The 27,200-nt window shown below is 42.0% G+C and overlaps 1 protein-coding gene across 1 annotated transcript in view; it reads right to left on the minus strand.

Moving 5' to 3' along the window:
- Positions 1-27,200, minus strand: part of LOC310859899 (capping protein, Arp2/3 and myosin-I linker protein 3-like) — a gene marked incomplete at its 5' end in the record, with an annotated part of 55,491 nt that overhangs the window by 21,280 nt on the left and 7,011 nt on the right. Inside the window, 20 exons of the mRNA XM_083766665.1 lie at positions 304-372; positions 4,610-4,782; positions 7,063-7,117; positions 8,829-8,925; positions 9,167-9,248; positions 9,600-9,669; positions 11,011-11,115; positions 15,294-15,370; positions 15,678-15,755; positions 15,920-16,029; positions 18,095-18,181; positions 18,684-18,778; positions 19,054-19,142; positions 19,852-19,927; positions 20,539-20,612; positions 20,779-20,849; positions 21,579-21,673; positions 22,113-22,234; positions 23,956-24,015; positions 24,132-24,182. Coding sequence (XP_083622791.1) covers positions 304-372; positions 4,610-4,782; positions 7,063-7,117; positions 8,829-8,925; positions 9,167-9,248; positions 9,600-9,669; positions 11,011-11,115; positions 15,294-15,370; positions 15,678-15,755; positions 15,920-16,029; positions 18,095-18,181; positions 18,684-18,778; positions 19,054-19,142; positions 19,852-19,927; positions 20,539-20,612; positions 20,779-20,849; positions 21,579-21,673; positions 22,113-22,234; positions 23,956-24,015; positions 24,132-24,182 — 1,736 coding nt within the window. The remainder of the gene's footprint in view (positions 1-303; positions 373-4,609; positions 4,783-7,062; positions 7,118-8,828; positions 8,926-9,166; positions 9,249-9,599; positions 9,670-11,010; positions 11,116-15,293; positions 15,371-15,677; positions 15,756-15,919; positions 16,030-18,094; positions 18,182-18,683; positions 18,779-19,053; positions 19,143-19,851; positions 19,928-20,538; positions 20,613-20,778; positions 20,850-21,578; positions 21,674-22,112; positions 22,235-23,955; positions 24,016-24,131; positions 24,183-27,200) is intronic.

Here is a 27,200-nt window from a genome sequence, read left to right on the forward strand (position 1 = left end):
TATTTTGAAGATGGCATGTTTGAAAATAGCTTAAAAAGAGCTAATAAAACTCCACTGTACAAATGTACAGTAACCGGGGTCTCCCCATATGTCCAGCTCTTTAGTAAACAGAAAATACGATTTCAGGAGAGAGAGCATACATAAACAGATGAAACTTTTAGTTTTAACAAAAACACTTACAGCACCTTTAACATAGAGCATTACAAAGCCACTACATTACTACAGCCTCATTGGTTGGCTACAATACAGTACATCCTGGTGAGTACTGTAGGCCTACATGCAAAAGTGTGAAAATGTCCTTACTGTTCGAGTGCACGGGCCACGTCTAGAAAGCCAGCTGCAGAGGTGTTGTTGCGATCCCATGTCACACTCCTGCAGGGGAGAGGAGAGAGTTGTTCCCCAGCCAAATCACACCACACCATGGGACATTGTGCATTTGTTTGTTTAACTGTATGTAATGTGTTTTTTTGTTTTTATTATTATTATTATTATTATTATTATTATTATTTTGTATTTATTGGACATTTCCCAATTTACCACACATCCCAACTTCAACTCACACAACGTACAACGTTGCTGTCGGGCAGAAACCTCTCATGTCCATATTCTAACTTTTTGAGTTTTTTCCTAACATAATGCCCTACTTGATCATACTACAGTGTCACACAAAAGTATCAAAAGAAGCAGATCCACAAGCTCGAAACATGGTGCAAAACTGAGCTTGTACCACTTGTGCCACTTCTGTTATTTAGAAATTCGAATCCTTAAAAGTAACAGTTTTGGATATAATGAGGTTTCCACATGACTGAGACAATTATCCTGATGCTTTCCCTCATCCTTGTGTAACATCCACTTACTATTTAACACTTTACATTATTCAATACTTCTAGTCAATCTTGACAGCTTTAGTTAATAGTTACTTACAGATTTATATGATTAGTACAAAACATACATTAACCTCTTAGCCCAATGTTATATTTCGGCTATTTCCAAAAAAGTATTTTGAAAAATACAAATACAGTATTTTCTGGCAGTATGCCAGAACATCTAAGCCACTGGTTCCCAAACTATTGTGTGTTTGGAGGTAGTACATTTTAAACATGTTGCATAAAATCATAACTACATTTCTCAAGAATTCAAGAATAGTTTAAAAAATCACACACGTGTGAACTGAGTGGTGCAATTCCCCCCCCCCCCCCCCCCCCCTCTCTCTCTCTCTCTCTCTCTCTCTCTCTCTCTCTCACTCTCTCTCATTAGAGTCACTACCCCTCTCACTGTTTCTGGCGCCCCCTACTGCTATTATTAAGTCACATACTCGTGCTTACACAGACAGACACACACACAAACAGGTACGAGGACATTGCAAGCTGGTTGTAGGAGTGGTTGCACCACTCAAAAACTAGAGAAATTAGCCAATGTACACTACAGTACAAGTTCACAACTATTTCCGCTATTCGAAACAAGAAGTATACAGAGCTTAAGTGGTTAACACTCCAATTGCCCGGGGTTATTTAATCCAGGGTTCTCAACGTTTTTGGGCGGGGACCCCCGGAAATGCTTTGGCAATGTCTCGGGACCCCCGCCCCCTCCCGACCCCCAATATAAATTGACTGCTACAATAACCTTAATAATAGAGACAATAAACCATAAATAAATACTGAAACTGAAACCTAATATACATTAGGGAAGGTGTATGCATGTACTATGTTCCATTTTCCAGCCATTCAGTTGCCAAAAAATGATTTGGGGACCACCCAAAATAATTTGGCGACCCCCCGAGGGGTCGCGACCCACGTGTTGAGAACCCCTGATTTAATCCATTAAATCATAGCGCCCAAGCGATTTATAGCAGCGGAGCACTTTTACCGACGGACCGGATGTTAACTCGGATGTGGATGTAGCAGCTAAATGTAGCCAAAACGTGAACATGGTTTTATCCTCGGGTTGAGTACCGAGTGACGTAGAGGGTGCACTGTGACTGGCCAGTCACTGTGATTGACAGCATAGTATACACCTAAACCTAACCCTAACCTTGACCTCAGTAAAACTATACCTAAACCTAACCCTGGCAATAATTTCTTCAGACACAATATCAGAACTTTTATCTATCTGCTCCACTAACTATGACAGAACTCTTATCTCAGGTGATCTTAATCTGCACCTGGATGATGCTACAGATGCTGTGGCTATGGGTTTCTTTTTTTTTTTTTAGATCTTTTCTTTTTGCGGCTTACGCCTTTTATTGATTTTTGAAGGGACAGACAGTAGGCTGACAGGAAACGGGAGAGAGATGGGGGGATGACATGCAGTAAAGGCCGTGTCGGGCTCGGGAGTCGAACCTGCACACTGCGACTGGATTACCAGTCAGGTGCCCAGACCGTTACGCCACGGCCTGGGCCCGGCTATGGGTTTCTTAGAGTTATTGCACTCCTTTGAGTTTATCCAACATGTTGTTGGGCCTACACATAAACATGGGCACACTCTGGAACTCACTGTGGAAAGGACTATTGAAAGGCCTGAGCTATCAGACCACTATTTGCTGTGTTTTAATATGACTGTCTCTGATCTAGAGAAAAACATCACTGAATATACCATAACAAAGCGTTTTTTTAGCTCTTCTGCAGCCAACGAGTTCTCTCGTCATCTGGGCCCCCCCTGCCCGATACTCCCCCAGTAAATGATATGGTTCAAATTTTTAATCTTAAACTAGAGTCAGCTCTTGATATAGTGGCTCCCTTTAAAACAAAAAAGAAACATAACACCAGAGTAATGCCCTGGTTAAATGAGCATACACGCTCACTGAAGCAAGAATGTCGTAGAGCTGAGCGAGCTTGGAGAAAAAATAAACTCACCATCCACTTAGAGATTCTTAAAAAGTCAACAGTCGCCTATAACAAAGCCTTGCGTCTAGCAAGGCAGGCATATTTCTCTGGCATTATCAATGAGAACAAGAAAAATGCCAGAGTCCTATTCTCTACCATTGAACGACTTTTAACCCCCCCCCCAGTCCTACAAGCAGTCATTCCCGGCCTCTAAAGCTAAGTGTAATGAGTTTGCATGCTTTTTTGATAACAAAATCTTTAACATTAGAGCTGATATTATGAATGGTGCTGCTGCTAGCGCAAACCTTCAAACAGCAGCTAATGGTCCCAGGGTAGATCTCTCCAGGGGGAGTCTATGATGAAGATGAACTCCGCAAAACCATTTCACAGATGACATCATCCTCCTGTTCATTGGATACAATTCCCACCACCTTTCTCAAAGAGGTCTTAGACAGTGTGATTGGAGATATCCTTAAAATTGTAAACAGCTCTCTACAATCAGGCGTCTTCCCAGACTCACTGAAGACTGCCGTAGTTAGGCCCCAACTCAAGAAACACAATCTTAATCCCTCTGTTTTGGGTAACTATCGACCCATTTCAAATCTACCCTTTCTGGGCAAGGTTTTAGAAAAATGCATCTCTCATCAATTGGATGTATTTCTACAGAACAATAATGTGCACAACAAATTCCAATCTGGCTTTAGGAAAGGGCACAGCACAGAAACAGCACTTGTAAAAGTAATGAATGATTTTAGGGTGTCTGCTGACAAGAAACATGTATCCGTTCTCTTACTTCTAGATTTAACGGCTGCATTTGACACGATTGATCATTCAATTTTAATACAGCGTTTGGAGCACTGGATAGGCCTGTCTGGTACGGCCCTGTCCTGGTTCACCTCCTACCTATCAAACAGAAGTTACTTTGTCAATCTAGCCGAGTTTGACTCAGACAAACACGACATCAGTTCTGGTATTCCACAGGGCTCGATTCTTGGTCCTCTGCTTTTCTCCTTGTACATACTGCCATTGGGCGAACTCATTACCAATCACGGAGTCAATTTTCATTTCTATGCTGATGATACCCAACTATATCTCTCTGTGGCCCCAGATGATCCCTGTGCTTTAGACCCACTGTTGACCGGTCTGTCTAGCATCAAATGTTGGATGAGTGAGAACTTTCTCAAGCTAAATGAGGATAAGACAGAAGTTCTCATAATCGGTTCTAGCGAGCAGAAAGAATCAATAACAAGCAGACTTGGCAACCTGACTGTAGAAAGTAACAATACAGTAAAGAACCTGGGGGTTATTATTGATTCTGAATTGAATTTTAATTCACACATTAATCATGTTACCAAGATTGCCTTTTTTCACCTTAGAAATATTGCACGAATCAGAGCCTATTTGTCCTTGGACGATGCTAAAACGCTAATCCACGCCTTTGTTTTTTCTCGGCTTGACTACTGCAATGCACTCTTTTCAGGACTGCCTAAGAAAACAACTGACAGACTACAACTTGTCCAAAATGCAGCAGCTAGAGTTTTAACTAGAACTAAGATGAGAGAACATATTCTATATATATATATATTCTAATATCATATATTAATTTGTGCTATTGGTGTGTGGGGGGGGGGGGGGGGGGGGCAACGGGCAATAGTTGGCAGCCTGTGTGAGGGTGCATGCGTGCATACATGCATCCGTGCACGTGTGGGGGGTCTCAGATGTAAGAAGGGGGGGATACGAGGAAAACATTTGTGGGAATCCTCTGGCCTGTGCTCTAGTCTGTATACCTGAGTGTGGTGTTGATCTGCAGGGCTTTGCTCAGCATCTTGGCCCCGATGTCGTCCATGTTGTTGCCACTCAGGTCCACCTTGCGCAGACACGTGTTGCTGCCCAGCGCGTTGACCAGCACCGTGCACCTGGAGCGCAGCCTGGACTCCGCCAGCGACAGAGACTGCAGGGCCTGAGTTACATACAATATTAAAACCGCCGTATGGCAATGTCGCACAGCGGAAATAACTAGACAAAAATGTCCTCTATAATGATGCAAAATAGGGATGCCACTGTGCCAGGTTGAAAGGTTAACCCTTGGACTACCAATCCCAATTGTTTTGTTTGGGTAACAAATTGGCATATTTTTAATTCATCGTTTTAACATTAATAGATAGATCTGGTGGTTTGAACAGATGTTTTTTTTTTTTTTTTTCATTGCTAGTGTATTCTCTTGAATTGCCACCAGATGGCGGGAACGCACCATTATGCTGATTTTGGCCAAAATAGATGAATCTTCCTAAGTCACTTCCGGTTCAACGATCAACAACATCCTGTAGTATTTTGACCCTAGTCAATAGCTTGGCTGGTCCGGATTGCTAAGCTAATGCTATATTTTTCATAACTAAGTCAAATTAACCTCAAATCAACCCCAAAACATCGCAAAATATCACATTTTTTACAGCGACGCACATAGAGACGGCGCGCGTGCACGATAGCGCACGATCACGCGGATTTCAGCCGTTTTCTGGTAAATTACATCCAACATTAGTGATATTAGTGAAAAAATGCTCATTTTTGCTCCATTGAACCCCCGATAACTTACATTGATTGACATTCCGTTAATTCCGTGAACGGGAGGTTTGTATTTTTAGCAATAATCAGTTTTTTCCGGGAACGGTAGGCCAGGGGTTAAGTATTAACATATCAGCACAAATCTCACCATCTATAAATTAACTATAAATGCACCAAATCTCTGTGTGTGTGTGTGTGTGTGTGTGTGTGTGTGTGTGTGTGTACGTCTGAAATCCACATAACTCGAGAACTGTTCGCCCCACCGACAGCGAGCCCGGTGTCGAGTCGGTCGGACCCACGGTTGTCCAGAACCGCCACAAAAGGAGGAAAGGCCTCTGCCCGGGCTCTGGACAGGGCCCAAATTAGCCAATTGATCACACCTGAACACCCCTATATCTCCATATATGGAGCTGGCCTGTTCTGACAACACAATGATGTTCTAACATATGCATAGACTCCATATTTGGGCATGCCTGACTAAGAACTCCATATATTGGCATAAAAGGGACACAGACATGGGTGGGTCATGCATTTCCAACTTGCATCGTTCCAAGTAGGCCAGTGCCCAACGGGCACCGCTCTAGTACCTAAAATAGGTACATAGAAAAGAGTATTATTATACTATTAAACTTGTGAAACTCTGATTATCACTTACTTTACAGGTCAAATAAAAACATTATAGTTTATGTTGACTTGCTCAATGCCCTTCCCCCATTCCTTTACCGCTGTCTCCTTCTTGGCTCCTCTTGTGTCCTAACTTTGAGAACTTTCTTTGTCAGTGACAAGTTGACAACCCTGTCTTTTTTCTTTTTATTTCATCTTATTGTTTGTTCTTGTTCTTTCCTGCGCTTGGCAGGTTTTTGAGGCCCGAGCTGGGAGAGGGTGGGGGCGGAGGAGAATTGGGAAATGTTTCTTGTGGAACTATAAAAACACACAAAAAAAGAGTAAAAACATAAAAAGAATCATACTGAAATAGTATTCTTGTCATGGACCTGATCACAGGCCTTTAATTTTCAAACCAATAATAATTAGAAATCACATTCTACCGTCTCCCTGGCAAGTTTTCGGAAGGTTTTGTTGTTGTATTTTTATCACTAGAGAACAGAGAGCAGGGTGACTGACGAATGGTCTCTGTGGCATGAAAAATGCATGATCATAGTGCAACATGTCATCGCTTGGTGTAAAGAAAAAAAAGAGTAAATAATTCAGAAAGCGCAATATGTCACATCCCTCAAGAAGAGAGCCGGAGAGGACACACTACTGCAGTGGGGGAGGGGAGTGTGCAATGCTGTGACTCTTTGACACTGTACGTACGGTACATTGAGAACATACGCTCACATGGTGTAAGTGTGAATTATTCACAGTAGAGAGTGTTGCTGTATATTACTGTAGCTGCCCTGTATCCACATGCAGCCGCTTAACAAACACAGACTCAATGAGTCTGGCATTTTGTTTTAAACGAAAACCTTTGATTGGTATGGCCGACTTTGAAGGATTAAGCACTTTCAACCTGGCGTCCCACAAGTATTTTTGGCAGGGCATAAATATTATGTAAAAATATTATTTATATACATTTTTAAGTGTAAATAGCAGATACACAAACGTATGACTTGAAAATGTTTAACAATCACTGCTTTAAACTCTGCTTGACGTTTGACGCTGTGTTATCATCACTCACACAGTCCTCCTCCTGTATAAGCTGCACCATCTTCTGCAAGACCTCATCCAAGAGCCTGTAGACATCAAGAGAGGGAGAGAGAGGGTGAGAGAGGGAGTGAGAGAGAGAGAGAGGGAGAGAGGGAGAGAGAGGACGTCACGGTCTGTGACGTGTTATGTTTTCTTGTGTACCCTGTTCTTGGTTTTTGTTATTGTTTTACCTTTCTGTTGTGTACCTGTGATTTTTCAAGTATTGTGTTTTCCCTGTGTCTTAGTTCCAGTTTGAGTTTCACCTTTAACTTGTGTACCTTTTATTTTGTAGTATTGTTTTGTGCCTTCCTGTCTGCCCCTTTAGTTCTGTACCTGCCTTGTCTAACCTGTATTGTGATTAGTCTTTGTTTTCCACCTGTATCCTCTTAGTCCCCCAGCCAATCCCTGTTTTGATTTTGAGTTTTGTTTCACCTGTGCCTAGTTAGTCTGTGTCTATTTATACTCCCCGGTTTGTTCAGTTCCCCTGCTAGTGTCACTTTATATCAGTAGTGTTCTCCTCGTGTATCCATGATTTAAACTCCTAGTGTACTGTATGTACTTCAAGTTCCTTGTATTCCTTATGGCAAGGTTTTTCTTTTAAATAAAAACCTTGCATTGAAGCTCATCTGCCTGCGCCTATATGTCTGCTATAGAGCGTCACAGTCCCGCCCCCTTTCATGACAACGCCAGGCCCAGGAAATGAATCCCAATGCATTTTTCCCATAGGCATTTCAAAACGTATTTATTTAAAGACCTTTTAAGCGTCGTACGAAGCCAACTCTTGTCGTGACAAATCATGACAACACACAATATTTTGGACCAAACAAATAATTACAATGAAGAAAAACAACAAAAAAAGTGTTGTAACCTGCCGTTCTTTTCTACTTTCTAATTCTTTGTTTGGCCCGAAGAATTGTGTTTGTTGTCATTTGTCACGACAAGAGTTGGCTTTGTCCGCGGCGTAAACGTCTTTAAATAAATACTTTCTGAAAAGTCTATGAGGAAAATAAACGGGGATTTATTTTCCGGGTCTCTCGAGGGGGCGGGACTGCAACGCTCTATTGGGTCCTAAAGCTCCTGCCTTTGCACTGTGACAGAGGGAGGGTGAGGGAGAGAGAGAGATGTAACTCAAGCTAGACTGATTTATACTTTGTTGTACAACAGTGTCGCATGGAGAAAAATAAATCTCACATTGTGAGCTTGTAGATCTGCCATCGCTGTCTGACAGAGGAACGACAGCAGTGTCTTTGATAAATTACACGTCATGCACAATGGAACATTCGTACACATATGCATTGGGGCTGGGTACCAAAAAAAAAGCAAAAAACACGTGGAAAACACGTCAGGTGTAAAAGAAAATGGCCGTGGCTGGCTCATATGGGGCGTTGTGTTGATCCAAGGGGAAGTTATTTTGATTGAATTACCGTAGGTCAAACAACAGTTCAAGAGTTATAGTCCAAAACTTGATTCTGCCATTATAATGCCAGGGTTGATTTGAAAAATGTAAGGTGGCCTTTCTTCCTTGGCCTTCATTGGCCATGTGGGAATGTTTCACAGCAATCTGTCTTTGCAAGTTTGCGTTCATGATTTTAGGCATTTTGTTCAAAACGGGACACTCACACACCACAAGCCAATCTTAGCCAATCAGGATGGAATATACTGTATGAAGAATCGGACTGGCGGAGCCAATAATGACCATATGTGCACATACACAGTTACACACATGCATGTGCAGAGGGAGCTGTAGAACCACTGTACCTGTTCTTGATGTTGAAGTTCTTGCCCAGATGCAGGTGTTTTAGGGAGGGGTGTCTGGAGAGAGCAGGTAGGACTTGCAGTAAGTCTGCATCAAGACCTGTAAAACACACACATCCACGTGAACACAAGCACAGACACGTGCACACACACACGCACGCAAGCACACGCGCACACACACAGAAGCACATATACTGTAAGCATGCACTCGAACCGACTCAAATAGCAGCTGAACGTTGTGTGGTTGACTAATGACTATCAGCCCACAAAGACAATGCTTGCTTGCTCAAAGGCACAAACATGACGGTCGGTCACAGAGGGGTGGAGACGAGTCGCTATACCGTTGTCTGAGATGTCCAGAGTCCCGATGGACGAAACCCTGGGAAACAACTCCTGCAGTATCGCAGCTCCCGCAGCCCTCAGCTGCATGTAGGGATGGAGGGAGAGAGAGAGAGAGAGAGAGAGAGAGATAGAGAGAGAGATGAGTAGAGAGCAAGAAAGAGAAACAGAGTATGCGTGAAAGCGAGGGAAGGAAAAGTAATGGAGACAGGCATTGAGAAAGCAAGTGAGAGAGACATAATAATTATGTCTCTCTCACTTGCTTTCTCAATGCCTGTCTCCTTTTAACATTTCTCTGTGTGATTTCTATATTCAGGTCTGCATATTATGCAGACCTGAATATAGAAATCACACAGAGAAATGTTAAAAGCAACACGTACAGTTACTTATAGTTTCATAATTAAGTTTTATTTATTTAATTTTTTTGTCATCTACCTCACAGCCACTGATGTCCAGGTGAAGGTCATTAATGTGAGGGTTAGAGGTCAACCCTGTCAACAGAGCTCTAGAAGAGAGACAAGGTAAAGTGGAATGTTAATTTGTGCAACACATTTCATACACAAAGACAAGTCACATGCTTTACCTAAAGGCATACAAAGGCATTTCAGATAGATTAAAGTTGCTGTAAATTATATTTATTTATTTTGGTTAAAATCTTTTTTTAACTGAATGGCTGGAAAATGGAAATTTAGAGTTTACATAGTACACATAGTGCATGCATAAACTTTCCTTAATGATTATATGTGATTTCAGTATTTATCTATGATGTATTTTCTCTATTATTAAGGTTATTGTAGCAATTTAGGCATTTAGCAGACGCTCTTAATCCAGAGCGATTTACATTAAGCAAGAACAAAAAAGCATGGGAATACATCACATAAAAAGCATTTATCATGAAACATGCATAATCTAAGAAAGTAACAGTGGAATATCTATATAATGAAACTATACATATATACTATACTATGCTATACATATGTACTATGACGTGCTATGACTACATACAATGCAATTATAGTGCTGTCTACATAACATGCTATAAGTCTGTATCAAATGCTATCTAAGTCTACAGAAATGCTATCTAAGGGGGTAGGGTAAGTGCTATGGGCCATGATGGAGTATCTAAGGGGGTAGGGTAAGTGCTATGGGCCATGATGGAGTCTGGCCCATAGCACTTACCCTACCCCCTTAGATAGCATCTAGCGGTCAATTTTCGGGTTCCCACAATTTTCGGGTCCCCACCCCAAACATTGAGAACACCTGGGCTACAGTAGCCTACAGTACTGTTACTGTCGCTTCCTGCAAGAATGTGATGTTTTTAAATTGAAGTTCACCTAGCCTGCTTCATGCCCTTAAATAGTGCTTGTACTTGGAACTGTTTGGCCGCCGTGCCATGCGTTGAGCTTGTACATTGGCTATTTTTGCTGCGCGACAGGGTTGAGCTTAATGGGGTATTTCACTTTAAACACTTTTGGGGGTCATTTTAAAGTCTACTCAGGACAGACAGTTTTAAGTTGCTTGATTCGACATTTCATATATTTTTTTTAAATATAAAAACAAAAACTCACACATACTGTAGGAGGACAATATTAGTCACAACAAAACAGGTACTTGTTTTCAATGAGCCTAACATGGTTAAAATGGAGCTTGAAGTTCAATGGGTTTACATATATCAACTATCTAGAATCTAGATAGTGAATCAAGCAATTTAAAAGCCGTAGCAGACGTTAAAATGACCCCAGAAGTGACCCCAGAGTGATATACCCCGTTAAGTGGTTAATGCAGTCTGTGGCAGCGAGACAGCAAGGATGTGGAGATAAAAGAGAGACAGATCTGTCCAGATCACCTCAGCACATCGGGGGGCAGCTTCATGGATGCCAGGCTGACGTGGCTGAGGCTGAAGGCAGAGCTGAAGAACTGACGGAACGATGGCAGCGTGTCCTTCACCTTCCTGCGTGGGATTAGAGAGAGAGAAGAAGGAAGACTAAAGTAAAGAGTTAGATATCAAACAGAACAAAGACCACCGCAGAGATGAGTCGCACTGATGGAGAGAGCAGAGACGACTAGACGAGGGCCAACATCACAACAACACAGGGCGGCGGTGGCTCAGGGGTAGAGTGCCTGGATGGTAACCGTAAGGTTGCCAGTTCGAACCCGGGCTCCCCCAGAGTTACTGTCGAAGTGTCCTTGAGCAAGACATTGAACCCCTAATTGCTCCCGATGTGCTAGTTGGTGCCTTGCATGGTTTCCGCTGCCATCGGTGTATGAATGTGTGTGTGAATGGGTGAATGTAATGCACAATCTCTGTAAAGCGCCTTGGATAAAGGCGCTATATAAATGCACCATTTACCATCGTTGACGTGCCACGTCCAAACGCCAGGGAGTGCTCCGATTTAAGTAGACGTAAAAATAGCAATACCGTCCATAATATAATAATACTCATCTTAGAAGTATTCCAAATTTACTATTGGCATAAAATATACTGTCAAAAACTTAGGAAAATTAAAGGTGACACAGTGTGATCTTGTAGATCTGTAATTTTCGATTTGCCAACGTATAAAACGGTAATACTGTATTGTATATGTTTTCTTTTGCAATAATAATCTAAATCTACAAAGTCAAAATTTCAAATTAATTGTCTAAAAAGTACAATATTTGCCTTTGAGTTGTAGTGCAGTGCAGCAGTGGTTCTCAATCTTTTTAGGGCACGACATAATCATATTTGAAGTATTCTTTTGAACACACGCCCTGACAAGCACTTGTAATTGTAGTAGTTGATTCATTACATTTTGTTTGACTTGGTTCCACAGATAAAAATACTGTGAAAACAGCTGGACGTTGTGAGCTTGTTGTGGCCAGTTCTTATACTTATATACTTTTATTTTTCTTCTTTTTTTGTTGAGGTATTCACTTCACTGTCATAATGGGACCCCAACAAAATCATGTGGGGACCCCCCTGGGGTCCTGACCCACATGTTGAGAACCCCTGGAATAGAGTACAGTAATGTATTCAGTTACATTCCACCACTGGTGAGGAGCGGAGCGTCTGTCGAAGACATGAGTGAGAGACGGAGAGCGGAATGGCTTCTTTGAAAAACCGGGGGTCAGCTAAGGTCAAAAGATTAATTGTGCCTCTTAAATATTCATGAGCCTTATCTGTACAGCAGAGCAGACGGCTCGGCGGGTTTCTCATCTTAGGACACACCCACGGCGCGGAAGCACTATGTTCCAGTAAGTCCCAGAAAGATCATTTGTGGTTTGATGGTGAAATGAAGATAAAGGCAGATAAAAGAAAGAGGGCCAGAGAGAGAGAGAGAGAGAGAGAGAGAGAGAGAGAGAGAGAGAGAGAGAGGAATGAAGAAAAGAGGAAAGGGAGTAAAGGAGGGATTATGAGGGTGAGGTGAATGATGAATCCTAGGGAGGTGAAATCAGAAAGGAAATCCATATCCATCCCTAGATTAGCTTTGATTTAGTTTTAATCCAAAAACTGTCTGCAGTCTTTCTATTTTCAATTGAAAGTATGTCTCTTTTGTGTGTGTGTGTGTGTGTGTGTGTGTGTGTGGGGGGGGGGGGGGGGGGTCGATACGACAAAGCATAATTGAGCCCTTAGATCAGGGGTGTCGAACTCAACTTGGGGCGAGGGCCGCATTGGTCAAAAGGTCACTTGATGGGGGCCACAACCAGTTGCGGACGCACGCTCGATGTCTCAGTCAGTCACTGCTATAATATCTATCTATCTATCTATCTATCTATCTATCTATCTATCTATCTATCTATCTATCTATCTATCTATCTATCTATCTATCTATCTATCTATCTATCTATCTATCTATCTATCTATCTATCTATCTATCTATCTATCTATCTATCTATCTATCTATCTATCTATCTATCTATCTATCTATCTATCTATCTATCTATCTATCTATCTATCTATCTATCTATCTATCTATCTATCTATCTATCTATCTATCTATCTATCTATCTATCTATCTATCTATCTATCTATCTATCTATCTATCTATCTATCTATCTATCTATCTATCTATCTATCTATCTATCTATCTATCTATCTATCTATCTATCTATCTATCTATCTATCTATCTATCTATCTATCTATCTATCTATCTATCTATCTATCTATCTATCTATCTATCTATCTATCTATCTATCTATCTATCTATCTATCTATCTATCTATCTATCTATCTATCTATCTATCTATCTATCTATCTATCTATCTATCTATCTATCTATCTATCTATCTATCTATCTATCTATCTATCTATCTATCTATCTATCTATCTATCTATCTATCTATCTATCTATCTATCTATCTATCTATCTATCTATCTATCTATCTATCTATCTATCTATCTATCTATCTATCTATCTATCTATCTATCTATCTATCTATCTATCTATCTATCTATCTATCTATCTATCTATCTATCTATCTATCTATCTATCTATCTATCTATCTATCTATCTATCTATCTATCTATCTATCTATGCTCAGACCCAGCCAGCCAGCCAGCAAGCCACACACAGTGCTCAGACCCAGCCAGCCAGCCAGCCACACACAGTGCTCAGACCCAGCCAGCCAGCAAGCAACACACATAGGCCCTCATTTATCAACCGTGCGTACGCCAAAATATGGGCGCACGCCGAAATTACCGACATTTTCGGCATTTAACATTTCCGGCAAAGCTTTAAATTGAACTTAACGTTCAAACGTTCAAACCCACGTCTGGTCGAGAGCTGTCGTAGCTTTGTCCTCACCTGTTTTTCTGTCGTAGAACAGCGGAGCAGCAACAGCGGACCAGCTGAGGGGCTGTCACATGCATCTAAACATATGTTTTCACTCCTAAAATGTATAAAACTAATAATAGCCTACATGTGAAGAAAATATATTTTGTAAAGGCATGTCATATGAAATTGGTAGGATATTACCAAGTGTGCAAGCTTATTAAAATCGCACAATTAAAAACAATGCTTTAAGCCATTTAAATAGCGTTTTGCATGAGCGCATACCGGTCGTTAGGTGTGAAGTGTGAACGGTTTGGGGGACCATTTAAAACAAAGGCATGCTGTGGTTTACTAACCAGAAAGGCAAGCGAGGTGAGAGGAGAAACAGACAGGGTAGGCCTTTCTTTAATTCATGCATGATGCAGGTGTTCATTCTTTATATATATTTAAGATACAATAACACACCAGTTGGGCTTGCAAGTTGCGTGTGCGTACGTGCGCCTGTGTGTGTGTGTATGAGAGGGGGGTGAGGCGGGCAGCAAGGGGAAACTTTTTTATTTGCTTTTTCCATTGTGTAACTAGGTTACCATGCGTTGTTTGGTCGTATTGCAAAATCTGAAGAGGCTACTGAAGATTGGAGAACCTGATTTGGACATGATCTGATGCAGGACAATGTCACTATGACAGAAAGAGAAGATGGGTCTGGCCACATTCATTCACCCCATAATCTCAGTGGAAATTGGGGAATATGTTGACAATAGTCGACAGCTCTGCCGATTAATAATCGATTCATTGAACCCACCCCCCATATTAATCAATATCAGATAAAACTTAAGATTTTATATTATGCACATGCCATGGTCACATAACCATTATATGTTGAGTGCATGCTTTGATGGTTACAGTTTTATAATCAGTTTTGATGAGTAAACCTTTGTGGAGATCTTCTCAGTTCTCATTGTATGCTAGTTACTGCCATTCAGGATGGAAAATGAAATCCATTTGGATTTGGGGAGAAGTAGTTTCATAAGGGGCTGGTATGAAGTACTTGATATAAAGAGAACATGTTCAGTTCACTAGTCTACACTCTACTCTACACCTGCCTTCATTTCATCTGATTGTCTGTCTGGCAGGCACTTAACAAGCGATCGTTAACTGTGTCTGTTAGAGAGAGGGGCAGAGAAGAGTGGCTTTGCTCAACTTGATTTATACTTATATTCTCCACTCTGATGAAGTTTTCTTTTTTTTTTTTTTTGCTTGAGGCAGGCGGGCCGCAGAAGACGACGTGCGGCCCGCGGATCACCAGTTAGATGATTAGATGATTACAAACCTGTGAGAAAAGGAGTTCTTCACCAGTTAGATGATTAGATGATTACAAACCTGTGAGAAAAGGAGTTCTTGGCAAGATTCAGAAAGGAGAGGTCAGCACAGCAGCCCCTCAGTAGAGACCCAAAGAGCTGGAAAGAGGAAGTTATGCATAGAAGAGGATTTAGACACACAGAGAGAGATGCATACACATAGAAGAGGATTTAGACACACAGAGAGAGATGAAGTTATGCATAGAAGAGGATTTAGACACACAGAGAGAGATGCATACACGTAACAAAAGAGAGAGAACAAGATAAATATGAAAGGAAAAGAGAGACAGAATTCTCTCTCTCTCTATTCAATAGAGAGAAATGGAAACGAAAGAGAAATGGAAAAGAGAGACAGAGAGAGAAAGCGTCACAAAAGCATCATCTGAAAGCCTTCCCGTGTACGTACTGAGTCAACAGAACAGTCTGTACCAGACAGATCCAAATGGACCAGACAGTTGGGCTGGGACAAGAACAGATACAAGTTCTGTGGATGGAGGGAGAGAGAGAGAGAGAGAGAGAGAGAGAGAGAAAGAGAGAGAGACAGATGAGAGAGGAGAGAGAGAGTTGTCAAACCAATATGGTATGATGATGTAAGTGTTGTTTTCAGTACAGTACAATATGTGTGAGCGTGCGGTGTGTGTGTCTGACCGAGGCGTCTTCCCCAGAGAGGACTCCAGGGTTCTTGCTCAGGTCCAGGTGCAGGAGAGAGTTGGAGTACTCATCACTGGAACACAGAGCCTGAGAGAGAGACACCACGCCTGACACCATGGAGACAGAGAGAGAGAGAGAGAGAGAGAGAGAGAGAGAGAGAGAGACAGACGACAGACAGACAGACAGACAGACAGACAGACAGACAGACAGACAGACAGACAGACAGACAGACAGACAGACAGACAGACAGACAGACAGACAGACAGACAGACAGACAGACAGACAGACAGACAGACAGACAGACAGACAGACAGACAGACAGACAGACAGACAGAGTAACAAACGCACACAGGGTAGTTGGGGAGTGATGCGAGTGATAGAAAAACATGTGGGAGAGAGAGACAGAGAGAGAGAGAGAGAGAGAGAGGAGAAAGGCTGTTGAACCATTAACCACTTAAAACCTCTAGACTTGGACCTAGACTTGTGTTGCGATGCGTTGTGTTGTGAGCCCAATGACATGACAATGACATGCCCAAAATAGGGAGCCAGGTTGAAGAGTGGTTAAAAGTGGGAGAACATCCTCAAAAATAAGTGTGTGCCTGTATTATTCATACATATATCTGTGTCAGGCAGCAGGAGAGGTAATATGAACCAGTGCGTAGCATCGGACTACTTCTACATCATGTAATATTTACAGTGTCCACCGGGGGGATGAGATGAGAGAAGCCAAGGGTAGGCTGAGAGGCTGTGTGCAGGAAAGGCTGGTCCGAGAGCACAGCTTTCAGTCGGGGGGGTAAAAGCCTCAATGGACATGCCGCCTCAGAAGCAAATTTTAAATACAGTATTTTTCTATTATGGTATTCCTACTTTTACTAAAGACCTGTCAGCAATGGTGTGTTCTACCGTTATACGTAGTAGTATGCCGTGACAAGATGAAAAAATCTAATAATAACGTATACCGTCTGCTAACCATTTCATCCATTGACCACACGCAAGTTTATATCCTATACGTGCGCATGACGCGCAGGGAATGATTATCGTATCGTATATTTTCTGAAAAAACCTAGAACACACCACTGCCATACTAGGCTGTATACAGGACCGACTGGTCTGGGACTGAGAGTGTGCCAGGCTGGCTGCTCTGGAGGGACATGTACTATATAGGCTAGTATATCCTTCTAACAAGTGCTACTACATCCTGGTGTCCTAGTGCCCTAGTCACTTTATAGTACTTAGTTTTTCTTTCGTCCATCCATCCATCGGGGAGATGTCCAGCGGGGGACAAAGTGTTCCAGACTTCCCTCTCCAGAGCAACATTAGTGACTTCCTCCTGGGGGATCCCGAGACGTTCCACCAAGGCCAGTGAGTCGATGTGTTTCCTCCAACTGCGCCTTGGTCTGCCCCGAGGTCTCCTCCCAGTGGGACGTACCTCAAGGACCTCCCCAGAGAGTTCTTTTTCTTTCCTTTATTTATTTTTATTTTTACACCTCTATAGGTCTTCACTAATGGGACAGTACCATTTCTGTCTGCACACTCTCAGAGGTGGACTGTGGATGGTTCGAATACATGCCTATACAGTACCAATGACTTATGACAGCATTGCTGGTCATTTCAAGCAAGATTTCAAACGTTTGTGTTTTTAATTGCTTCTAGCATTCTAACTTTAAAGGAATAGAATAGAAAGGCTTACAAAACCGAAGATGTCATGCACTGATAGGCAGCTTTCTGAACTGTCCACACAGCCTACCTCTGAGACACAGGAGTGAGTAAGAAATGGTGCCATCATTATAATGAGCATTAATGAGGACCAATTATATGAAGTTAATTTGATTTGCTTTCTAAACTGGGCTATTAAGAGCTACTAAATGCCTGGTGTTAACGAAGATATTTTTGGCACCTTGTTGGCTCATGGTCTGGTAAGTTCAAGTGATAGAGATGTCTCGCAAACATCAGAGCGTGCGTGTGTGTGTTTGTGTGTGTGTGTGTGTGTGTGTGTGTGTGTGTGTGTGTGTGTGTGTGTGTGTGTGTGTGTGTGTGTGTGCGTGCGTGCGTGCATGCATGCTTGCATTGAGGCAGAGATGGTACACAGCATAATCTTTATTTCTGGCCTAAATCCGGCTTAATACTACCGTATGTCAAGAATTAAGGATAGATAAGAAGGCGGATTCCAACCTTTGGAGGCGAGAGATGTCTTGGAGAGGTTTAGGAGGCGCAGTCCCTTGCTGAGTCGACACACCTGCTGGATTAGGTTGGACACACCTACGCCGTACATACAACACATGAGGAAATAACGCTTCATCAGTCATTGGATGTGGATGTTTCACTTTGCACCGTGTTGCTTCTGGGTGCACACATCATCACGCAGCGGGCACACCGACTGCTTATTGTAACCGACGGGCAGAAACCTTGTAGGCCTATCTTCGTTTTTAGGTTTTTCCGTAAAGTAATGCCTTACTTCGTCGTACAACAAGCCGATCTACAGTTTGAAAGTGAAAGTGCTCAAGTGTGTCTGTGGGTATGTAACCATTGGAACACAGGTTATTTTTTCCATTATTCTCGTAAGTAGCTTTATTTCATAAAAGGTTTCCACCCCACGGCACCTATCTGAGAGATCAGAGATTTGGCTTTTGACTTATCTTCTGCTGCAAAATAAAAAGTGACTCTATCTTAACTAATTTCACCCATCAAAACCATGACCAAACTTTGGTTTTCCCCCAGTTCGAATCATGAGTAGGCTATTACAGTAGATGGTTCTTGATACCTTGGTTGTCCAGTGAGTTGTGGGCCAGGTTCAGAGAGTGAATGACAGCGGCAGGATTCTCAGAAAGAGCGACAGACATCTTCTGAGGGAAGTCCCTGTAACAAGGGTCCACAATGACACATAATACGCGTTAACATTTACAATCCCACTGAGTTTATTGTAGTCTATTAAATCAGTGGTATCCCAACCTTTTCTGGATCAATGCCCAATTGAAAATCTCAAAAGTGTTTGTGGCCCACCCATCTAACCACTTACTGTAACATGGCAGCCATGAAAACTTCTTCCATAAATATTCTATATTATCAATAAAATCTTAGTGTTTTGACAATTATTTGGCCTCATGGCCTGGTGTCTAGCGAGCAAAACTCACGACTTGAGCCCAGCGTTCTCCAGGGTGATTTCCTCCAGGCTGGAGGATTTACTGAGCGTGTGCAGCACCTGTTCTACAACCTCTGACCCCTGAGGGGAAAATAAACAACAACAACAAAATAAACAGTCTTGATCAAATCATATGTGACAAGTTTGTTTTGCCAACCACTTATGCTGTATATACTTCTCAACGCTGCTGCACCATGTGTGCACACACCAGTGCACACATAAACAATGACGACTAAAACAATGACGGTTTTTTTCCCATAAAAAAACTAAATAAATACTATAAGCTATGATGACTAAAACTATGAATAAATACTGTATATTGACAATTTTGTCAACAAATAAAAGCTTGTCTGAAATGTTAGGGAGGGACTAGTGGAGAAGAGATCCAGTAGAACTAAAAGATAACGTTATGTTTGGTTGCACTCGCCGCTCGGGTGGTGAAAATAGCCGATCTACTGTACAAGCTCACAGCGCGTCGCAGTTGTGAACTTGTTGATCGGTTATTTTCAGTATGGAACCAAGTCTAAAATGAGGCATTGAGACGCCATCAAGGCACAGCCAAAATACACTGTAGCTTTAGTCGACTAAAATCTTATGATATTTAGTTGACTAAAACTAGACTAAAAGTAAAACATTTCAGAGGACTAAAATATGCCAAAAACGAAATACATTTTATTGAAAAGACTGACTAAATGTCAAATGTCAAAATCAACACTGGCACGCACACACACGCCCACGCATGCGCGTGTGCACGCACGCACACACACACACACACACACACTACACTCACTATTCGCAGATCTTTGCAGTAGAGCTTGGTGAACCAGGTGTTGTACGCCATAGACGCAACTATCACTGCCAGGTCTCTGCACAAAGAGACACACGTGACACCGGTCAGTAGAGTGATGTCCTCGCCCACGCCAGGCGGCCATCATGCATTGTATCAGCACAAACAAGTCATGTGTTTTAGGTCAGTGGTTCTCAACACTTTTCACATCAAGGCCCATTATTTTTTGTGGCAATTGAGCCACGGACCACCACTTGATGAGATTTAGCCTCTCAGACCCAAAACTTATCATTGGATCAAAACAACAATTATTCTACATCCTCTAATTGTGTAGCCGTCTTGTAAATTAAGTAATGCAGATGTTTAACAATAATGTTAAAGATTAATTTGGTCAATTTGGTAACCAACTCTCCATCATTCAGCTGGGGATCACCTGGAATCCCCTCAAGGACCACTGGTGGTCCACGGACCACTGGTTGAGAACCACTGTTTTAGATCAGTGGTTCTCAAAGTGGGGTCTGGGGACCCCCTGAGGGTCCTTGAAGAGTTTCCACAGGGCAATAATCGGGTCTTTCTTTTTTCCAAATTTGCAATAATTAAAACCTTTTAACACACATATCAATTTGCTTGACATGGAAATATTTGAGAACCACTGTATTTGACCCCAGCACTCTCCCCTCCGTCCCTCACCTACTCTCCAGGTGGCTGAAGTCCAGTAAATTAAACTCGCGGTTGTCCTGGGAGTGATAGATAGTGTCCACATCCTGGAGAGTGAGATTACCCATGAGTCTCTCTGGTCACACTACGTGACCCCTAATTCAGCAGCGCAAAGCGCCGTATCATATTATATTATATACACACTCCAAAAAGCACTCAGAAGTCTATACTGCCATGCACAGTCTACACAGGCAGCGGCCCCACAATGCTTACCCACTGCACTTCCTCCTTGCAGCTGATGCCATTATAGTCGCACAGGGCGGCATAGGTCTCCGAGAAGCCTCCTGAGAGAAAATAAAACAGGAGAGATAAAAAAGGAAATCATTTCAGAGGATGTGTGCAGCTGCTTCTTTTGGCTTGACGGAGAGACAAAAGAGACGTTGCAGAAAATAAGACAACATGAAAGGATAATTTCGTTTTATTTGTATCGCAGGGCGATTTATAGCAAGGCCATCTTGGGAGCTATTTGTGAAGTGTGCTGGCCTACTTCCTTTCCCGAGTGCACCGAGGAAGAGTGCACGTGTGAGTGTGCATGCGCTGTGTGTGCAATGCGAGAACGAAAGTATTGTATGAACTCCTGTCAGGGGAGTCACAGACAAAAGCTTCTATTTACAGAACTGCATTACTCAAGTATGTTTAGTTTCCTCAAAGAAGCAGTGTTTTTCTGTTATTGTGAGATATTTGTCAGATAATTACACCTAATTGCTATGGATCAGGGCCCACATGAAAATCTCAAAAGTGTTCGCGACTCACCCATCTGATGGAATGGAATTAGGTCATATGTAGACGAGCAAATCGGCTAACCAATCACATAAATTCAGTTGTTCATGAGATGATAATGATAAGAGCACCCCTCACTTCACACGGGTGTGATTCTTTATTTATAATCGATTAGATAAATTACTTTAATTACCGGTAACTGTTGCACTGCCTGGTAGAACAGCTAACAATACGTCACGTGTGCCTGTGTGGCGTTGTAACTGTGCATGCATGGTTGTGTCCATGGCTCTTACCACAGGCCCTCTGGGTCTCCACTGAGCCCTCTGAGCTGGGAGAATACTTCCTGCTGCCATCTGAAAGGTCGCTGTCGGAATGACAAATGGAAGGCCTGCCAGGGAAAAAAGACAAGTAAATAAGTTGTTGTGATTTATAAGACACTTCTTGGAATGGATGTGCCCACACAGAGTAAGAGCACTGTACAGTATTTAACAGTTACCTGCACAACAAGACTCATTTTTGATTTCCCACTGGAGGGACGGATGAAGATAAATATAGATAATAAAACATAGTGAGAACAAGGGACTCGTATATCTATTGAAATCAGTAAAGGTCAATCTATAGATGTGCTAAGAGAGACAGACAGCCAGATTTATACTATGTTGCACACTGTGCACCGCAAATTGCAGATCTATGAGCTCACAACACGTTGCAGAGCAATGTCTTGTGAACTTGTAGATCTGCTATTTTTGGTGTGCGTCTGTGCGACGACTGCGTGCAACTAATTCCTACTTCCTATACGCTTCACTCTCTTGTGAGATGTCACTTACGCAAAAACAGAGTTGTTGAAGATGCGGGACAGAGCAAAGTTAACGTGGCTGATCACATGGTTGAGGTGCTCACGTGTCTGAAACCTCAGCGAGTAGGTGGTCTTGTCAGTGTCAATGACAACCTAAACACAGACTTTGGTTTAATATTTGCAAAAGAATACATTTGAAAAAGAACATACAAGTACGTATACACCGTATATACAGTACAATTATTGACAAACAGGTCAGGCAGAAACCTTGTATCTCCATTATTCAACTTTTGTTTCATAAATGAATGCCCTACTTCGTCATACAAGGGTGTCACACAGAAGTAGCGAAAATAACCAAGCTTGTAGATTTGCTATTTTAGTAAAGTGAGAAGTGAAAGTAGTTAAATGTGTCTGTGGGGTTTATAAATTTGTCCATTTTCGTAAAAGTAACAGTTTTGGACATACATGGTTTCCAGGCAAACGCAACAAAATAAATAGACAGAACAAAAGCCTCATGTAAACAATGGTGTGTGTGTGTGTGTGTGTGTGTGTGTGTGTGTGTGCGTTTAGTGTTGTGTGTAATGTGTAAAGTGATGCAGGTGCGCTGTATAGCAGCTAGTGTAATTGTAGACACAAGACAACCATACATACTCATATACCATATGTGATCATCACTGGTCACCATGGCAACCATGCTGGAGAACTGTTTTGTCTAATGTGCAGTTAGTCCAGTTACTAAATCTATCCATGAAGAAAAAGAAGATTCTAGTGAATATCTCGGTTACAGCCAGATAGAGGGAGCTGGCACAACTCTGTTTACAATATACATGCAGAGTCAATGAGTTTGGGTGCTGCAACAGCATCCAGACAGCCCTTATAGAGGGTATGTGCATGCATAAAGTGAGTGGCAAATCGAGTGGCAAAGTGAGTTCAATGTCGTTTAACATTGTTTAATGAAATCAAATAGGACCTTTCTGTTTGGATGTATGGACTGTCATGTTTTTTGCCACTCAGTAGCCACTCAGTTCCCGCATAACTTCTGGGTATGATGATGATGATGTCACGCTCATACCCAGATACCCTCTATAGTAGTTGACTTTAGCTGGCTGACACAGTTGTGCGGCTGGAAAAGATGTAACTAATGACTCTACAAACACAAACACTTTGCGACGGGTTGTGACCTTGTACATGTGATATTTTCAGCAAAGTACAGTGTAGAGGGCCTAAAGTGGTTCTCTTCCCATGTTAGTGGGAAGTGTGAGAATCCTGTTAAGAAGAACACAACATGAAGTTGCGTACGATTTGCCTCCCGACCGGCTCCACCAACTGGAGTTTGTAACCGTGTTTTTCTTTCTTTCTTTCTTTCTTTCAGGATCATAATTCAGATGAGTGATCACACAAGACCCGGTGGACCCAGACACACAGACAATAAATCAAGTTAAATGTTAACTTCACTGTAACAACAACTACAATACAGAATGATTGAATTTTTATAACGTTACAAAGCAGGCCTAATCTAATGGACGCAAAAACAACAATAAATATAAGGAAAGAGAATGATAGAATTAAAACATTTAGCCTATGATTTGCTGGCTTTGTAAATAACTGGAAATAAACAATAGTGTTGCATTTGTCAAAGACTTGTCACATTCAATAAGAGAAATTGCAATGACATAGCATTCACTGTTTGCTTAAGCCCCTTTTCATAAATCAGTTTCTTGTCACAAACACACAGGCAGCCAAAACCTTTTTCAAATTATTTGAAGGCAATACGATAAACACTCCACTGGGCTGGGCAGTCCGGTATTCAATTACAGTTATTATTTTAGCAGAATAGAGCACATTGCGGTTATTGTATTGTTGTTAAAGTTCACCTGATGTTCTGGCTGGGAGTTCAAGGCCCGAATTTCCAAGAAATTAAACGTTGTTTCTACCTGTAATCAAAGTCATAAATTAAACCTCTTTACTTCACTTATCATAAAATGTTGGCAAGGTATCATTAGCAGTAAAGAAAGACTGCATGGCTGAGAGATTGAACACGTGCAGCTACCTTCGTCGGAACCTTGGGCGCCAGGAAGTAAAGCCGCCACGTTGTGAGGACCTGCGACACAGAATGGAGCAGAATTTAGGCCTGATCCACGATGAGCAAGTTCACAGCAGGCAAAAGAACCACTCCCCACGCTGCGCACATGTTTATTATCATCACAATTACATTAGATGAACTAGATGCATTGTTTATTATAATGTATTAGCACGAGTGCTAAAACCCAATCAAGTACAAAAATAAATTATCAGACCCGTCTGGACTGAGCAGTGCAGGCTGTGTGTGTGTGTGTGTGTGTGTGTGTGTGTGTGTGTGTGTGTGTGTGTGTGTGTGTGTGTGTGTGTGTGTGTGTGTGTGTGTGTGTGTGTGTGTGTGTGTGTGTGTGTGTGTGTTAGGCTGCAGATACGTATATACATAGGGACACACATTGATGTTCAATGGAGTGGTTAGGCACCGCTCCAAAAAATCTAATATATACTAGTAGTAATATTTAACAAGATCAAAATCAAACCAGGGGCGGATTTTCTGTAGGCAAAGTAAAATAGTAAGCCTTACTTGGCAGTAAGCAGTAAGACAGTAGTAAGACTTACTTGGCTACGTTTCTGCCTCCCCTCCGACAAAATTAATTATTATTAAATAATATCGCTGCCGCCTAGCCCGCTACGCAAGGCCGACAGACAGATAATCAGACAGAAGAATACACATCTATTCACTCTCTGTCCTGCGTGTCTGGAGGGGTTTTCACACTCTGGTGTGAAATGTGTCTACCAGGTGCCTGCATGGCATCCCCCCATTCACAGAACCGCTTTTCACGTGACACACACGTCCCGACAACCTCATTCTTCAGTTAATTTGATTGTTGATAAAGCCGAGCAGAGACACAGCAATAGCACCGGAAAAAGCAAAAAGTTTGTCCAGGCCAGGGCATTCGAGGGCAAACTTATTTTCCCACTCACCACCACCCCCCGCGCTGAGGGAGAACCAGAGGTTGCTGCTTTTGCATCCGTTGGACTGTCGGTCTCTACAGAGACAATCGGGATTCTATCAGCTATCAAGGAGCTACCAACACAGTTAACAAAATTCCTAGCAGCTACTGAAATCAATGGGAAATTACGCACATAACAGCAGCTGGTATTTTGGCTTCAATATAGCAACAAAACAAAAAAACGATGGTGCCTACGATGAGGGTGCCTACCTCGTATTGGCTATGCCTTAAAACTCATAAAGAATTCCTGGCCTGAATCAAACCAATACATTACTTGTGAAACAAAACAAAAGTAGGCCTCTGTTAAACACATTACCATCCGTCTCTACTTCCAAAGGTCCAATCAGTAAAGGGGGGGCCTTTACTGATGCCCAGTTACCATGGTAATGCAGAGCACATACGTATATGTGTTCCCTAGTAGGCCTACCGGTATATGTGGCTATTGATCCAGCTAAAAGCCTGCCATGTTGGAGACATCGCACAACACTGTGCAGTGTGCACAGCAGATGGACATAATTATGATCTCCTAAATGATGGCACACCGCAGTGTTGTGATCTCACTGTCACAAAGCAGAGACAGGTATTTCAGTTATAAGCCTTTTATGAGCAAACCGTAACGACATTCTGTATTGTTTCTCTCGCCGATTCCTGCCCTCTGCTCTTTGTTTCTGCTCCGTCGCTCCGGATCATTTGCTCGGTCATCAGATGCCCCCTCTAAACAACTCCCTGTGGAAATACTCCCTCTCTCTCACGTGCGCGCACGCACACACGCTATCGCTCTCTCTGTCTGTGTGTCTCTCTCTCTCTACAATCAATGCTATCACAGCTTCCTAATGAAAAGCAGTAATTAAACACACACACGCATGCACGCATGCGCACACACACACACACACACACACACACACACACACACACACACACACACACACACACACACGCACACACACACAGCCTTCCTCCCCTGGTGTATTTGCACACGGAGGAGCTCCACTGAAATGTGTCACCTCCTCACCAGAGGTAGGCTTCTACTATGCCCAGTTTTCCCACGCGACAACAATGGAGGTGTCCCAAGTGTACCGTGTAGTACGTGTACCCTAGAGGTGGACATAGCAGGAGAAAGACATGGAAAGAGGTGGAGTAGAGAGGAGAGAGAGAGAGAGAGATTTTTTTTTACCAAAAACTTTTATTTACAAAACAATTTAAAACAAATATACATCAGATCAGATAAAAACATTATAGTTCCAAAAATAGCTTCAATTCTCTACCTAAAAATAATATTAAATCAGTGTTGCGCTCTGAAAACGTGACCGTACCAGCGCCCCCTGTGCCTTAGTGCCTAGTAGGTCTGTTAGAGCAGATCTTTTAGACTTGAGGTCTTCAATATGACCTCTATTTCCAGTGGACTCTGCAAAACTCTGTAGTTCCACAATCTCGATCTCCAGATCCTGCATAGATCTGGTGATGTCCCACGTAACATTAAGAGTGTACTGTTGACAGAGCTGTTTTATCTCTACTTTCCTACAGTCCCACCATTGTCTCAAAGATTTAAAATCATTTTTTCTGCCCTTAAAAACGAAAAACATCTTTAAAGTGCGCATCAAAAAGCAAGGCCGTGTTAAAATGCCAATACGCACTTTTAGTTTTAACATTATTAATAAAAACAGTACAGTTAACCAAAGAGTGATCGGTAAAACCAACAGGCACTATTCTACAATTCTTAAAAATACTCAAGTGATGCTTAAAACAATAAACCCTGTCCAACCTCGCCAGAGATATTAAATTATCTCTGCTGTGAGCCCATGTGTATTGTCTTTTTCCATCATTCATTTTTCTCCACACATCTGTTAGATCATGCGTTTGCATTACTTTCCTCAGTGCATTTTTTTATGCATTGTGAGGTTCCAAGTGATTCCTATCTAACCTATTTTCCGTACAGTTGTAATCTCCTGCCAAAAAAAGATAATCTTCACCATTTAATTTACTTAAAAAATCACTTAACACTTGTAAAAAAAGCATTCTTTCAGGTCCAATGGTAGGAGCGTACAGTCGTACACATTAATGAGAACACAAATATGTTGCTCAAAAACTGC

Source organism: Protomyctophum parallelum, assembly GCF_964188405.1.
Source record: "Protomyctophum parallelum genome assembly, chromosome: 6".
In the NCBI taxonomy this organism is placed as follows: domain Eukaryota; kingdom Metazoa; phylum Chordata; class Actinopteri; order Myctophiformes; family Myctophidae; genus Protomyctophum; species Protomyctophum parallelum.